Raw genomic sequence first — 16,660 nt, 5'->3', positions numbered from 1 at the left:
GTCTGTCTCTCCGCAGGTGGCGCCCTCTCGACACTAAGCCACCTCGCGTCACGTAAACCTCCTCCCGTTAAAGCGTAACGCTCAGGCAGGACTATCTTGTTTCCAGGTTCCTCCGTGCCCTTTAGCTCGCCTAATGCAGGAGACTTGTTCATGATGCAGAGTCTCAATGGCGAGAGCTTCTCATCCTCACAGGTTGGGAGCCATGTGCAATCACAGGTAGGGGATGTCACGATATATACGATGCCTCCGCTTTCTTTTTTTTTTCCCTCCCACTGACACAACGGAGCCGTGCCGAGCCAGCACGGGTTTGTTTTCTTTTTCCACTGACACAACGGAGCCGTGCCGAGCCAGCACGGGTTTGTTTTCTTTTTGCACTGACACAACCGAGCCGTGCCGAGCCAGCACGGGTTTGTTTTCTTTTTCCTTCCCTTTCCACTGACACAATCCAGCCATGCCGAGGCAGCACGGGGTTTTTCTTTTTCCACTGACACAACCGAGCCATGCCGAGGCAGCACGGGTTTTTCTTTATCCACTGACACAACCGAACCGTGCCGAGCCAGCACAGGTTTTTCTTTTTCCACTGACACAACCGAGCCGTGCCGAGCCAGCACGGGTTTTTTTCTTTTTCCTTTCCTTAACACTGACACAATCGAGATGTGCCGAACCAGCACGGGTTTTTTTTTCTTTTTCCACTGACACAACCGAGCCGTGTCGAGCCAGCACCGGTTTTTCTTTTTCCTTTCCTTTCCGCTGACACAACCGAGCCATTCCGAGCCAGGACCGTTTATTTTTTTTTCCACTGACACAACCGAGCCATGCCGCAGCCGTTGCCGAGCCAGCACTTTTTTTTTTCCCCCATCCACTGCATAGACGCCGCGGTGGTGATGCCGCGTCCTCGCTCCGTCGGCACCGACCGACGTGACGTGCCGACGCGTCATTGCTGCTGGAGCCTCACAGCTCATCGGATTCCTCCAGTACAAATACAATATGCTGATCCTGAAATGAACACTCTTGCTTTCCATTAACCTCCCCACCAGTGGTCCTGATTGGCCTCCCAAGCCAGGCTACAAACGCTACCCCCCCACCCACCCCTCTTGTGTGGTCACGACCCGGCTCGGCAAAGCACCAAACCACCGGTGCTGTGTAGGCACCGGCGCTGGCACGGCTGCGGTGTTCCAGTGGAATGAGGGGGGGTAAAATACACCGCGTGCATCCTTGAGCATTCTGCGCGGATATATCCATCTTTAAAAACAACAAAACTGTCACCGTCATGTTTTTTGCCACCACCACCACCACCACCATCCTCTCACCCAAATGTCGCCGTGACGGCCGCTATCGGCGTCGCGACACGAACGAATCGCCGATTGGGAACTATCCCACGCCTGGAGGTCGTGGGTTAGATCCAGACCAAGATGCCTGCGGCTGTATATTTTGAGTTTGCATGTCTCTCTCATCATCATCATCACGGTGGCTAGGAGATGTTGACTACCTCGCCTGGTATACAAGAGGTCGTGGGTTCGATCACAACCCTGACGCCTGCTGCTGTGTATTTGGAGTTTGCGTGTCTCTCTCTCTCTCTCATCATCACGGTGGCTAGTAGATGTTAACTATCTCGCCTGGTATGCAGGAGGCCGTGGGTTCGATCCCGACCCTGACGCCTGCTGCTGCTGTGTATTTGGAGTTTGCGTGTCTCTCTCTCCATGGTAGCGTGGATTTTTTTTCGGGTCCTCCGGTTTTATCCCTCCACATGTAGAATGGACGTCGCACGCTCAGTGTATTTGGCGACTGCTGTAATTTTCCACACGAGATGATGATGATGACGACGATGATGATAAGCCCACTTCGTTGAGCTGTCATTTCTGATAGCCGGGTCGCTTCTGAAAAAAAGTGGGCCTCATGCCTGGTGAAATAAAATAAAAAAACTTTAATGTATTAGTTTAACACGCCCGCTTTCGCGACCAATATCATTCATGACACAGTTTTTTTTTTCCCGTTGGGTTAGATCGCGTAAATAAATGAACGTGTCGTTAAACCCGCCACCACCCGACACGGCCAATTGGTAAGGCAGAGCACGACGTTTCGCCAGTAATTACAGCTAGCTTCATCAGGCTGATGTCGTACTCAGCGTGATTCTCAGGAGGTTCGGTCGCTCTAAACGTCGCCCTCCAGGGAGTTTACAGCCTTCGTTTGAAATTGGCGGCATTCGGCGTAACTAAACTAAAACAAAAACAAAAAAACGAAACTCTTATTTTTTTTTATTTTACCAGGTGAGGCCCCACTGAGCTAAGTAGATATTTTTCAGAAGCTGTCATGAACGAAGTGGGCTTATCATCATCAAAATCACGTGGAAATGTCTAGCAGCAGCCAAAAATCTCTCAACGCGTGGTGACGTCGATTCGAACTGTGGAGGGAAAAATCCGGAGGACCCGGAGAAAAATCCACACGACCACGGAGAGAGAGAGAGAGAGACGCGCAAACTCCCAAATATGCAGCGGGCGTCAGTGTCGGGATGGAACCCACGACCTCCTGTACACCAGGCGAGGTGGTTAACATCTCCTAGCCACCGTGATGATGAGAGAGAGACACGCAAACTCCAAATATACAGCAGCAGGCATTGTCAGGGTTTGGATCGAACCCACGACCTCCTGTACACCATGCGAGGTAGTTAACATCTCCTAGCCACCGTGATGATGATGAGAGAGAGAGAGACACGCAAACTCCAAATATACAGCAGGCATTGTCAGGGTTTGGATCGAACCCATGACCTCCTGTACACCAGGCGAGATAGTTAACATCTCCTAGCCACCGTGATGATGATGATGATGAGAGAGACACCGCAAACTCCAAATATACAGCAGCAGGCGTCAGGGTCGGAATTGAACCCACGACCTCCTGTACACCAGGCGAGGTAGTTAACATATCATAGCTACCGTGATGATGATGATGATGAGAGAGAGAGACACGCAAACTCCAAATATACAGCAGCAGGCGTCAGGGTCGGAATTGAACCCATGACCTCCTGTACACCAGGCGAGGTAGTCAACATCTCACAGCCACAGAGAGCACAGCCCTCCCATCCGGCCTTGTTTTCTTTTTTGCGGATTTTACATTCATGGCCCTGCCGACGCGTTTTGGGATTGCGTGTCGCTCCTCGCGGATGTCCAACGTTTCAGCCGTGCATGCCGGCAGCTTATTCAGCACCACCTCAACCCACCCATCCCACCGTCGCCATTATCCTCATCGTCGTCATGATGAAACTGAACACGTGTGCGTGCTTGTCTGTGTGTTCCGTGCATCTCCTGTCGTGCGTGTGTGTTCCGTGTGTGTGTGTGTTCCGTGTGTGTGTGTGTTCCGTGTGTGTGTGTGTTCCGTGTGTGTGTGTGTGTGTTCCGTGTGTGTGTGTGTTCTGTGTCTCTGTGTGTTCCGTGTGTCTGTGTGTTCCGTGTGTCTGTGTGTTCCGTGTGTCTGTGTGTTCCGTGTGTCTGTGTGTTCCGTGTGTCTGTGTGTTCCGTGTGTCTGTGTGTTCCGTGTGTCTGTGTGTTCCGTGTGTCTGTGTGTTCCGTGTGTCTGTGTGTTCCGTGTGTCTGTGTGTTCCGTGTGTGTGTGTGTTCCGTGTGTGTGTGTGTTCCGTGTGTGTGTGTGTTCCGTGTGTGTGTGTGTTCCGTGTGTGTGTGTGTTCCGTGTGTGTGTGTGTTCCGTGTGTGTGTGTGTGTTCCGTGTGTGTGTGTGTTCTGTGTCTCTGTGTGTTCCGTGTGTCTGTGTGTTCCGTGTGTCTGTGTGTTCCGTGTGTCTGTGTGTTCCGTGTGTCTGTGTGTTCCGTGTGTCTGTGTGTTCCGTGTGTGTGTGTGTTCCGTGTGTGTGTGTGTTCCGTGTGTGTGTGTGTTCCGTGTGTGTGTGTGTTCCGTGTGTGTGTGTGTTCCGTGTGTGTGTGTGTTCCGTGTGTCTGTGTGTTCCGTGTGTGTGTGTGTTCCGTGTGTGTGTGTGTTCCGTGTGTGTGTGTGTGTGTTCCGTGTGTGTGTGTGTTCTGTGTCTCTGTGTGTTCCGTGTGTCTGTGTGTTCCGTGTGTCTGTGTGTTCCGTGTGTCTGTGTGTTCCGTGTGTCTGTGTGTTCCGTGTGTCTGTGTGTTCCGTGTGTGTGTGTGTTCCATGTGTGTGTGTGTTCCGTGTGTGTGTGTGTTCCGTGTGTCTGTGTGTTCCGTGTGTCTGTGTGTTCCGTGTGTCTGTGTGTTCCGTGTGTCTGTGTGTTCCGTGTGTCTGTGTGTTCCGTGTGTCTGTGTGTTCCGTGTGTCTGTGTGTTACGTGTGTTTGTGTGTTCCGTGTGTCTGTGTGTTCCGTGTGTCTGTGTGTTCCGTGTGTCTCCTGTCAAGCGTGTGTGTTCGTGTGTCTCCCGTTGTGCAGGTAGCTTCCCTTCGCCATATCAATCAGACCGTCGGATACAGTGACCCCGTGGGGGCGCGCCACATGTACAGTCCACAACCTCTCACCGTAAGTCGCCGGCCGTGCAGCGGTCACCCGACGTCCCCCGTCAAGTTTTACCGCCACCGGCGTCGTCGCCACGGAGACGTCGTCACGCCGTCGTCGTCACTGCGTCATCACTGCGTCGTCACGGTGTCATCGTCACGGTGTCATCGTCACGGCGTCGTCACTGCGTCGTCGTTGTCACGGCGTCGTCGTCACGGCGTCGTCACTGCGTTGCCACGGTGTTGTCACGGTGTCGTCACGGCGACGTCACGGCGTCGGCGTCGTCACGGCGACGTCACGACGTCGTCGTCACGGCGACGTCACGGTGTCGGCGTCGTCACAGCATCGTCACGTCATTGTCGTCACGGCGGCGTCACGGCGACGTCACGGCATCGTCACGGTGTCGTCACGGCGTCGTCATTGTATCGTCACTGCGACGTCACGGCGTCGGCGTCGTCATGGCGACGTCACGGCGTCGTCATGGCGTTGTCGTTACGGCGTAGTCACGGTGACGTCACGGTGTCGTCATGGCATTGTCGTTACGTCATTGTCGTCACGGCGTTGTCACGGCGTCGTCGTTACGGTCATCTTCACGAGACGAGAGTGGGCGGGGGGAATCCCTTCGGAAATATCCTCCCCTCCCTCCAGCCTGGGAGACATCTCCGAGTGCCGCTCTGGTGCACACGGCAGAGATTCAGCCCGTGACTTCCCCCCCCCATCATCTTGCTCTGCCATGCGGGAAGTTAACGCCCGTCACACGACCGTCAGGCAGACGGCAGTCCATTCGGGAAAGCTGCAAACGCGCCCAAAATTAACCCCGCCCCGCCCCCGAAGGCGTCTGCGGGCCGCGCGGGGCCGGCGTCCCGCTTGGCGTTCGTTGGATCCGGCGCCCCTGTGGCCGACGCCGGATCCGTGACGCACGCCCTACCCACGTGGCCTCGGTAGCGATGATGACGACGATGTCATTTTATCTTCCTTGGTCCTTTCGGTAAAGTCACCACGTAGAATGAGAATAAAGTAATGAATTAATGAAATTACACGATGAAATTCTCACGACGTTTCGGCGACAACACAAGTGGCCTTCATCAGGTGAAGGGACGAGAATGTCTGGAGGACAGCGCTGGAGCGAAGACAGTCTCGTCCCTTCACCTGATGAAGGCCGCTTGTGTTGTGGCCGAAACGTCATGAGAATTTTATCGTGTTATTTTATTTTATTAATTTATTATTTTATTCTCATTCTACGTGGTGACTTTACAGAAAGAACCAAAGAAGATGCATCATTGCAGTCACAAAAGCTTTAAATCGAGATGTTATTTTAGTTTAGTGTTCCCCGATGCAGCAACAACAACAACAACCGCCACTAAGTGGCGGTGACGTCACCACGACGCTTGTGCCAGGCCATGCGCACCTCGAGGCCACGTGAAGTGTCGAACGCCCGCTGGCAGGAGGTCACGGGGCAGACCCAGGTGCCACGGGTCGACTGACTCATGTGACTGGCTGATGGACGGGTGCGAGGGGCTGGTAACACATCCACTTCAATAAATAACCACTAAACCACGTTCCCCGATGCGCACACACACACACACACGTACGTCGTCGGAACGGGAGAGGTGGTTAGGTGCGGAGCCAGATCAGAAACGAGTGGGTCCTTTTTTTTTCGTCTTTTGGTGAGAGCCTGCCCGAGACCAATGGAATTCCACGCGACCGGCGGATATGACAAATTCTACAACAGCACGTAGGATGAAAAATGAAGGAACCTCTTCACACACCGCTGTTGGGCGGAGAGAGCTTTCCGCTCGATCACGCTCTAAGAGGGGCCTCCCCCCCCTCTGTCTCTCTCTCGAGTGGTACTTGGCCTACTCTTCCACAGCCGGCCAGACCCTTGGTTGGGCGGTCACTTATGAGGAGAAGAAGAAGAAGAATAACGTGCAAATATGTCGAAAATTCTTAAATGAAAAAGTGATTGGGTTATTAAATTCTAAACTAATCCTATAAAAAAGCGACAACATTCAAATAAAAAATGATAAAGTAATTAACTAATGTACGTACTGTGCGTTGAACTTCTTTAGCACCGTACGTGGCCAACCGCACTAATCGGAGGTGCAGTGTTGAGTCTATGGGTAGTGTTGAGTCTATGGGTAGTGTTGAGTCTATGGGTAGTGTTGAGTCTATGGGCAGTGTTGAGTCTATGGGCAGTGTTGAGTCTATGGGTAGTGTTGAGTCTATGGGCAGTGTTGAGTCTATGGGCAGTGTTGAGTCTATGGGCAGTGTTGAGTCTATGGGCAGTGTTGAGTCTATGGGCAGTGTTGAGTCTATGGGCAGTGTTGAGTCTATGGGCAGTGTTGAGTCTATGGGCAGTGTTGAGTCTATGGGCAGCGTTGAGTCTACGGGCAGTGTTGAGTCTGTGGGTAGTGTTGAGTCTATGGGCAGTGTTGAGTCTGTGGGTAGTGTTGAGTCTACGGGCAGTGTTGAGTCTGTGGGTAGTGTTGAGTCTACGGGCAGTGTTGAGTCTGTGGGTAGTGTTGAGTCTACGGGCAGTGTTGAGTCTGTGGGTAGTGTTGAGTCTATGGGCAGTGTTGAGTCTATGGGCAGTGTTGAGTCTATGGGCAGCGTTGAGTCTACGGGCAGTGTTGAGTCTATGGGCTATGTTGACCTTCTTCTTTGGTTCTTTCGGTAAAGTCACGTAGAATGAGAATAAAATAATAAATTGATAAAATAAAATAACACAATAATATTCTCACGACGTTTCGGCCACAACACAAGCGGCCTTCATCAGGTGAAGGGGGCGAGACTGTCTGGTAGGACAGCGCTGGAGTGAGAATATTATTGTGTTATTTTATTTTATCAATTTATTATTTTATTCTCATTCTACGTGACTTTACCGAAAGAACCAAAAAAGATTAATCATTGCAGTCACGAAAGCTTTAAATCGAAATTTATGTTGACCTTCTTTCGCACCGTATGTAGCCCACCATGCTAATCGGAGTGTGCGCTGGAAGAACAACAACAACAACAAACTACCAACGAACAGAGTTGACCGTTCCCCGGCCATCGGTTCTGTTGTCAGCCGCGGCGTCCCAGCGGCGCGTTCCTCCAGGCGGCGAGAGCGATGGAGCGACGGAATCGGCTCGTGCGCGGACACGGGGGATCGGATCGTCGCCGTGGCAGGAACCGCGGGAGATGGCGGTGGTGGCGCCGATGAATCGTGGCGCGGATCGTCTGTTAGCGAGCGCCTGTGCCCACGACGTCAGAGACGCCCGGCCGATGACGTCGTTTGCCCTCCCCTCTCTCCCTCTCTCTCTCGTTGCAGATGAACGGTCGCTGGCAGGAGGCAAAAACGCCGTCTCCGGCTGACGGCCCCGGCAGCGTCCACTCTGACACCTCCAATTAGCGCCAGCGCCACTCTCCCGTGGAACTGGCAGCGCCGTGCGCCCATGCGCGCGCGTGCGTGTTTGTGCGTGCGTGTGTCGCACTGGCGACGTCTCGCCACCGTTCATTTCCTTCACGAGATCAGCGACGGGAATATCAGTGGTTTGTGTTTTGTGTGTGTGTGTGTAATTTTTTTCATTGACGATGGCTCACATATGTGAAGTTGATCGAGGCCGCTCCATGTCTCTCAGTCTGGTCGACGTCTCTTAGTCCAGTTCCACCACTCTGGGTCCGGTCCTTGACTCTCAGTCTGGTCCATGACGCTTAGTCCCGCTCCATGACTTTTTAGTCCAGTCCCATGATTCGTAGTTGACTCTATGACTCCTAATCCGCTCCATGATTCTCGGTCTGCTGCATGAATCTCAGTCCAGTCCATGGCTCTGAATCCAGGCCATGACTCTTAGTCCAGTCCATGACGCTAAGTCCAGTCCATGGCTCTGAATCCAGTCCATGACTCTGAATCCAGTCCACGCCTCTGAATCCAGTCCACGACTCTGAATCCAGTCCACGCTTCTGAATCCAGTCCACGCCTCTGAATCCAGTCCACGCCTCTGAATCCAGTCCACGACTCTGAATCCAGTCCACGTCTCCGAATCCAGTCCACGACTCTGAATCCAGTCCACGACTCTGAATCCAGTCCACGACTCTGAATCCAGTCCACGACTCTGAATCCAGTCCACGCTTCTGAATCCAGTCCACGCCTCTGAATCCAGTCCACGACTCTGAATCCAGGCCATGACTCTGAATCCAGTCCACGCCTCTGAATCCAGTCCACGCTTCTGAATCTAGTCCACGCCTGTGAATCCAGGCCATGACTCTGAATCCAGGCCATGACTCTGAATCCAGTCCATGCCTCTGAATCCAGTCCACGCCTCTGAATCCAGTCCACGACTCTGAATCCAGTCCACGTCTCTGAATCCAGTCCGCGACTCTGAATCCACTCACAACTCTGAATCCAGTCCACGCCTCTGAATCCAGTCCACGTCTCTGAATCCAGTCCACGCCTCTTAATTTAGTCCATGCCTCTTAATTTAGTCCACGACTCTGAATCCAGTCCACGATTCTGAATCCAGTCCATGACTCTGAATCCAGTCCCACGCCTCTGAATCCAGCCCATGCCAATGAATCCAGTCCCACGACTCTGAATCCAGTCCACGCTTCTGAATCCAGTCCACGACTCTGAATCCAGTCCACGCCTCTGAATCCAGTCCCACGCCTCTGAATCCAGTCCACGCCTCTGAATCCAGTCCACGACTCTGAATCCAGTCCACGTCTCTGAATCCAGTCCAGGACTCTGAATCCAGTCCACGACTTTGAATGCAGTCCACGACTCTGAATCCAGTCCACGCCTCTGAATCCAGTCCACGCCTCTGAATCCAGTCCCACGCCTCTGAATCCAGTCCACGCCTCTGAATCCAGTCCCACGCCTCTGAATCCAGTCCACGCCTCTGAATCCAGTCCACGCCTCCGAATCCAGTCCACGACTCTGAATTGAGTCCACTACTCTGAATCCAGTCCACGACTGTGAATCCAGTCCACGACTCTGAATTGAGTCCACGACTCTGAATCCAGTCCCACGCCTCCGAATCCAATCCCACGCCTCTGAATCCAGTCCCACGCCTCTGAATCCAGTCCACGCCTCTGAATCCAGTCCACGACTCTGAATCCAGTCCACGTCTCTGAATCCAGTCCAGGACTCTGAATCCAGTCCACGACTTTGAATGCAGTCCACGACTCTGAATCCAGTCCACGCCTCTGAATCCAGTCCACGCCTCTGAATCCAGTCCCACGCCTCTGAATCCAGTCCACGCCTCTGAATCCAGTCCCACGCCTCTGAATCCAGTCCACGCCTCTGAATCCAGTCCACACCTCCGAATCCAGTCCACGACTCTGAATTGAGTCCACGACTCTGAATCCAGTCCACGACTCTGAATCCAGTCCACGACTCTGAATTGAGTCCACGACTCTGAATCCAGTCCACGCCTCTGAATCCAGTCCACGACTCTGAATCCAGTCCCACGCCTCCGAATCCAATCCCACGCGTCTGAATCCAGTCCACGACTCTGAATCCAGTCCAGGACTCTGAATCCAGTCCACGCCTCTGAATCCAGTCCCACGCCTCTGAATCCAGTCCACGCCTCCGAATCCAGCCCCACGCCTCTGAATCCAGTCCACGCCTCCGAATCCAGGTCCACGACTCCGAATCCAGCCCCACGCCTCTGAATCCAGTCCACGACTCTGAATCCAGGCCACGACTCTGAATCCAGTCCACACCTCCGAATCCAGCCCCACGCCTCCGAATCCAGTCCCACGGCTCCGAGTCCGCTTCGCGACTCTCAGCCCGTCCGTTAACTCCACGCGATGAGACTGAACGGTCACCAGGGCCTGGGCCGGCCACTCCGCTGTGCTTGTCGACGGCGAGCGGAACCGCGGCACACGACCGAAACCTCAGACGGCGCCGGCTGGAGGACCGCCGGTGCACAGCCGCCTGCCCCGCTTTTGCCGGGTCGCCGGTTTAGAGCGCGGAGCGGATTCGCAGGCGCAGCGGATTTGTCGATCGTCGTGGAGGGAGAGGGAGGGGGGTGGGTAGGGGGGCGAGGGGTTCTACTCGATGCGGTGTGCCGGGCGCGCGCGTTGACTTCTACCTCTTTGGCAACCTTTCCCCCGCTCCAGTTTAACAAGTTGGGAGGCTCTCGCGACCAATGTCATCCGCAATGCGGGTTCTGGAAGTTTGGTGTCGCGTAAATATACAAACGCCCAGTTAAACCCGCCACCGCCGCCCGGCACGGCCAACCAGCGAGGTTTGTCACGTGAACAGAACGCGGCCAATTCTCTCGCTAGTGCAGCAGCACACAACCTAGTACGACGTTTTCGCCGACGATTGCAACCAGCTTCATCAGGCGACAGCCAGATTTGCGGAGAAGTCGTCCACATGTTTCGTTCCGTACGTCGAGGCGTAGATGTGGTGACATCTTACAGTGGCGCACGGCATCGAAGCGAAACTAGAAGTGCAAACAAAGGCGTCGAAACAACGAAAATGAAATATCTCTCATCGCTTTATCTCTCTCATCACTTTATCTCTCATCGCTTTATCTTTCATCGCTTTATCTCTCATCGCTTAATCTCTAATCACTTTATCTCTCATCGCTTTATCTCTCATCACTTTATCTCTCATCGCTTTATCTCTCATCACTTTATCTCTCATCGCTTTATCTCTCATCACTTTATCTCTCATCGCTTTATCTCTCATCACTTTATCTATCATCGCTTTATCTCTCTCATCACTTTATCTCTCATCACTTTATCTATCATCGCTTTATCTCTCTCATCACTTTATCTCTCATCACTTTATCTCTCACCACTTTATCTTTCATCGCTTAATCTCTCATCACTTTATCTCTCATTGCTTTATCTCTCATCACTTTATCTCTCATCACTTTATCTCTCCTCACTTTATCTATCATCGCTTTATCTCTCATCACTTTATCTCTCATCACTTTATCTCTCCTCACTTTATCTATCATCACTTTATCTCTCGTCGCTTTATCTCTCATCACTTTATCTCTCGTCACTTTATCTCTCGTCGCTTTATCTCTCATCGCTTTATCTCTCATCGCTTTATCTCTCATCACTTTATCTCTCATCACATTATCTCTCATCGCTTTATCTCTCGCCACTTTATCTCTCATCACTTTATCTCTCATCACTTTATCTCTCATCGCTTTCTCTCTCATCACTTTATCTCTCATCGCTTTATCTCTCATCGCTTTATCTCTCATCACTTTATCTCTCATCACTTTATCTCTCCTCACTTTATCTATCATCGCTTTATCTCTCATCACTTTATCTCTCATCACTTTATCTCTCCTCACTTTATCTATCATCACTTTATCTCTCGTCGCTTTATCTCTCATCACTTTATCTCTCGTCGCTTTATCTCTCATCGCTTTATCTCTCATCGCTTTATCTCTCATCACTTTATCTCTCATCACATTATCTCTCATCGCTTTATCTCCCGCCACTTTATCTCTCATCACTTTATCTCTCATCACTTTATCTCTCATCGCTTTCTCTCTCATCACTTTATCTCTCATCGCTTTATCTCTCATCGCTTTATCTCTCATCACTTTATCTCTCATCACTTTATCTCTCTCATCACTTTATCTCTCATCACTTTATCTCTCTCATCGCTTTATCTCTCTCATCACTTTATCTCTCGTCACTTTATCTCTCATCGCTTTATCTCTCTCATCACTTTATCTCTCATCACTTTATCTCTCTCATCGCTTTATCTCTCATCGCTTTATCTCTCTCATCACTTTATCTCTCTCATCACTTCATCTCTCTCATCGCTTCACATCTCCTGCGGCTGCCGCGGCTGCCGCGTGCGATCCCGATCGAGCAAACAACAAAAACAACAAAAAAATTTGCACGGTCAAAAAATCGTTGTCCCAATTGTAACTGGACCGCTACATTTTGCCATGCGACACACACACACACATACACAACACAGCGGGATGCTGGCGCTCCGCCCTCTGCGACCTACCTCGAGGGGTACTTCTGAAACGTCCGCTTTGAGCGGAGCGCACACGGCGCGTCGCGGCAGCGGGGCTCATTTACACCCGTTACGTTTTATTCCCGCGCTGCGGTATTAACCAGGGCGGCCCGCCGGTGGGATTCGACGCCTTTGAACCGGTCGGCGACCGCGCGGCTGCCGCCGCCTTGGCCCGCTCGTACCGCCCGCAAATCTCCGCGGAAAACTTTCATTTGCATTTGCGTCATTGTTACACGATGACGCGGCTTGGTACGTCCTGGCGAGGCGAAGGTGCACCAGGACGTGTGACGATCCGGCGGGGGGGAAAGAAACCAAGACCATGATCGCACATCCGATGGGCACGGTTGGCTACGTACGGTGCGAAAGAAGTTCAACGTACGCACACATACACATTAATACTGCACGTAGACTCAACACTGCACATAGACTCAACACTGCCCATAGACTCAACACTGCACCATAGACTCAACATTGCCCATAGACTCAACACTGCCCATAGACTCAACACTGCCCATAGACTCAACACTGCACATAGACTCAGCACTGCACCATAGACTCAGCACTGCACATAGACTCAGCACTGCACCATAGACTCAACACTGCACATAGACTCAACGCTGCACATAGACTCAACAACTGCCCATAGACTCAACGCTGCACATAGACTCAACAACTGCCCATAGACTCAACACTGCCCATAGACTCAACGCTGCACATAGACTCAACACTGCCCATAGACTTAGCACTGCCCATAGACTCAGCACTGCCCATAGACTTAGCACTGCCCATAGACTCAACACTGCACCATAGACTCAACACTGCCCATAGACTCAACACTACCCATAGACTTAGCACTGCCCATAGACTCAACACTGCACCATAGACTCAACACTGCCCATAGACTTAGCACTGCACCATACACTCAACACTGCCCATAGACTCAACACTGCCCATAGACTCAACACTGCACCATAGACTCAACACTGCCCATAGACTCAACGCTGCACCATAGACTCAACACTGCCCATAGACTCAACACTGCCCATAGACTCAACACTGCACCATAGACTCAACACTGCCCATAGACTCAACGCTGCACATAGACTCAACACTGCCCATAGACTCAACACTGCCCATAGACTCAACACTGCCCATAGACTCAACACTTCACCATAGACTCAACACTGCCAATATACTCAACACTGCCCATAGACTCAACACTGCCCATAGACTCAACACTTCACCATAAACTCAACACTGCCCATAGACTCAACGCTGCCCATAGACTCAACACTGCCCATAGACTCAACACTGCCCATAGACTACCACTACCCATAGACTCAACACTGCCCATAGACTCAACACTGCCCATAGACTCAACGCTGCCCATAGACCCAACACTGCCCATAGACTACCACTACCCATAGACTCAACACTGCCCATAGACTCAACACTGCCCATAGACGCAACACCACCATAAACTCAACACTGCCCATAGACTCAACACTGCCCATAGACTCAACACTTCCCCCTAGACTCAACACTGCCCATAGACTACCACTACCCATAGACTCAACACTGCCCATAGACTCAACACTACCCATAGACTCAACACTACCCATAGACTCAACGCTGCCCATAGACTCAACACTGCCCATAGACTCAACACTGCCCATAGACTACCACTACCCATAGACTCAACACTGCCCATAGACTCAACACTACCCATAGACTCAACACTACCCATAGACTCAACACTGCACCATAGACTCAACACTGCACCATAGACTCAACACTGCCCATAGACTCAACACTGCCCATAGACTCAACACTGCACCATAGACTCAACACTGCCCATAGACTCAACACTGCCCATCGACCCAACACTGCCCATAGACTCAACACTGCCCATAGACTCAACACTGCCCATAGACTCAACACTGCCCATAGACTTAGCACTGCCCATAGACTCAAAACTGCACCATAGACTCAACACTGCCCATAGACTCAACACTGCCCATAGACTCAACACTGCACCATAGACTCAACACTGCCCATAGACTCAACGCTGCACATAGACTCAGCACTGCACCATAGACTCAACACTGCACCATAGACTCAACACTGCCCATAGACTCAACACTGCCCATAGACTCAACGCTGCCCATAGACTCAACACTACCCATAGACTCAACACTGCACATAGACTTAGCACTGCCCATAGACTCAACACTGCCCATAGACTCAACACTGCCCATAGACTCAACACTGCACCATAGACTCAACACTGCCCATAGACTCAACGCTGCACATAGACTCTGCACTGCACCATAGACTCAACACTGCCCATAGACTCAACACTGCCCATAGACTCAACACTGCCCATAGACTCAACACTACTCATAGACTCAACACTGCCCATAGACTTAGCACTGCCCATAGACTCAACACTGCCCATAGACTCAACACTGCACCATAGACTCAACACTGCCCATAGACTCAACGCTGCACATAGACTCAACACTGCACCATAGACTCAACACTGCACCATAGACTCAACACTGCCCATAGACTCAACGCTGCACATAGACTCAGCACTGCACTATAGACTCAACACTGCACCATAGACTCAACACTGCCCATAGACTCAACACTGCCCATAGACTCAACGCTGCCCATAGACTCAACACTACCCATAGACTCAACACTGCACATAGACTTAGCACTGCCCATAGACTCAACACTGCCCATAGACTCAACACTGCCCATAGACTCAACACTGCACCATAGACTCAACACTGCCCATAGACTCAACGCTGCACATAGACTCAGCACTGCACCATAGACTCAACACTGCCCATAGACTCAACACTGCCCATAGACTCAACACTGCCCATAGACTCAACACTACCCATAGACTCAACACTGCCCATAGACTTAGCACTGCCCATAGACTCAACACTGCCCATAGACTCAACACTGCACCATAGACTCAACACTGCCCATAGACTCAACACTGCCCATAGACTCAACACTGCCCATAGACGCAACACCACCATAGACTCAACGCTGCCCATAGACTCAACACTCCCCATAGCCTCAACACTGCCCATAGACTCAACACTCCCCATAGCCTCAACATACACCTATGTACGTACAAGACAACTGTAAGCCACAGCCCATAGCGAGTGGTATCCAGGATGCGGCGTGTGCCGTCTGGACGCTCGAAGTTACGCCCCGGTTGATGACGACGTCTGTAACTTAGGAAAACAAAATATATATAACAAGAATAAAAATAATAAAAACTATCAAATTGTAAGGACAGTCGCTTGCTCGGCAACTCCCTGTGTGTCGCGGGCGGTTAGCTCTGTACAATTTAGTTTCAGCGCGGATGCATTAGTTTTGTCCGGCGTGCAACTAATAAACTATATTATATATAATCATATCCCGTTCAACCCCGGTGGGGGGGGGGGGGGGGGGGGGGGGGGGGGGGGGGGGTCAACGCCCGAGCAATCGGTTTCCCGCAACTGTCGCTCGAGAGGCGGCAACCGGTCGCACAACCGCCCGCTCGCTCCGTCACGCAACCCTCCCCCCCCCACTGGTCGCAAGCGCGGTCGACGACTTGCGAGCGGCGGTGCCTGCTCGACAGCAACAACAACAACAGCAACAACAATTTGTTTGCATCGGCGTCACGCTGCCGAGGCACCCAGCGTGGACTCGGTTGGGGGGTTCGGGGCGGGCGGGCGGGCGGGCGGGCGGGCGGAATCGCGGAGGCCGGGCTTGGTTTGGTTTTGGGGGTTTTTTTATTTTGAACTTTTTTGATGTGGCGTGGCGTTTCCGCGGAAGACGGAGGAGGCGGAGGAAAAATCCGCGACAGCGGCGACAACGACAACGAACGAACGAACGAACGGCGACTTCAACGACGGCAACCCCCCCCCCCCCCCCCGCGCTGTGGGATCGGCGAAAAATTTTGTTTGATTCCCGGCGCGATTCGGTGACCTGCGCTTCTCCCAGCTCCGTCGCCCGCGGTTGCCTTTGTCGATTGATCGATCGAGATCTCGAGTCTGACTCTCTCGCCGCACGAAGGACACCGCCGGCCGCGGTCTATCAAAATTGTACAACCCTCTGCTTCCCTCGCGCCCACCCTCCGATTACGATGAGCACGGTGGGCTCGACGTGCCGGCAGCACGAAACGTCGCGGCCGCCGGCGGTCGTC

The 16,660-nt window shown here is 52.2% G+C and overlaps 1 protein-coding gene across 3 annotated transcripts in view; it reads left to right on the top strand.

The window, feature by feature from the left end:
• The window catches only part of LOC116955290 (pre-B-cell leukemia transcription factor 1-like), a 96,031-nt gene extending 80,263 nt beyond the window's left edge, over positions 1-15,768 (top strand). For 2 of the 3 annotated variants that reach the window (XM_032976267.2, XM_032976266.2), the window contains exons 8-10: positions 107-216; positions 4,398-4,484; positions 7,771-15,768. In XM_032976267.2, the coding sequence (XP_032832158.2) occupies positions 107-216; positions 4,398-4,484; positions 7,771-7,851 (278 nt within the window). In that variant the 3' untranslated portion in view covers positions 7,852-15,768. The remainder of the gene's footprint in view (positions 1-106; positions 217-4,397; positions 4,485-7,770) is intronic. The other variant, XM_032976268.2, reaches the window with a different exon arrangement.
• Positions 15,769-16,660: the final 892 nt, after the last annotated feature.

The sequence above is a fragment of the Petromyzon marinus genome, chromosome 59 (genome assembly GCF_048934315.1).
Source record: "Petromyzon marinus isolate PM22_M1 ecotype Great Lakes invasive population chromosome 59, UKy_Petmar_22M1.pri1.0, whole genome shotgun sequence".
NCBI lineage: Eukaryota > Metazoa > Chordata > Hyperoartia > Petromyzontiformes > Petromyzontidae > Petromyzon > Petromyzon marinus.
The sequence above is the reverse complement of the archived record's forward strand: the minus strand, read 5'-3'. Positions and strand labels throughout refer to the sequence as shown.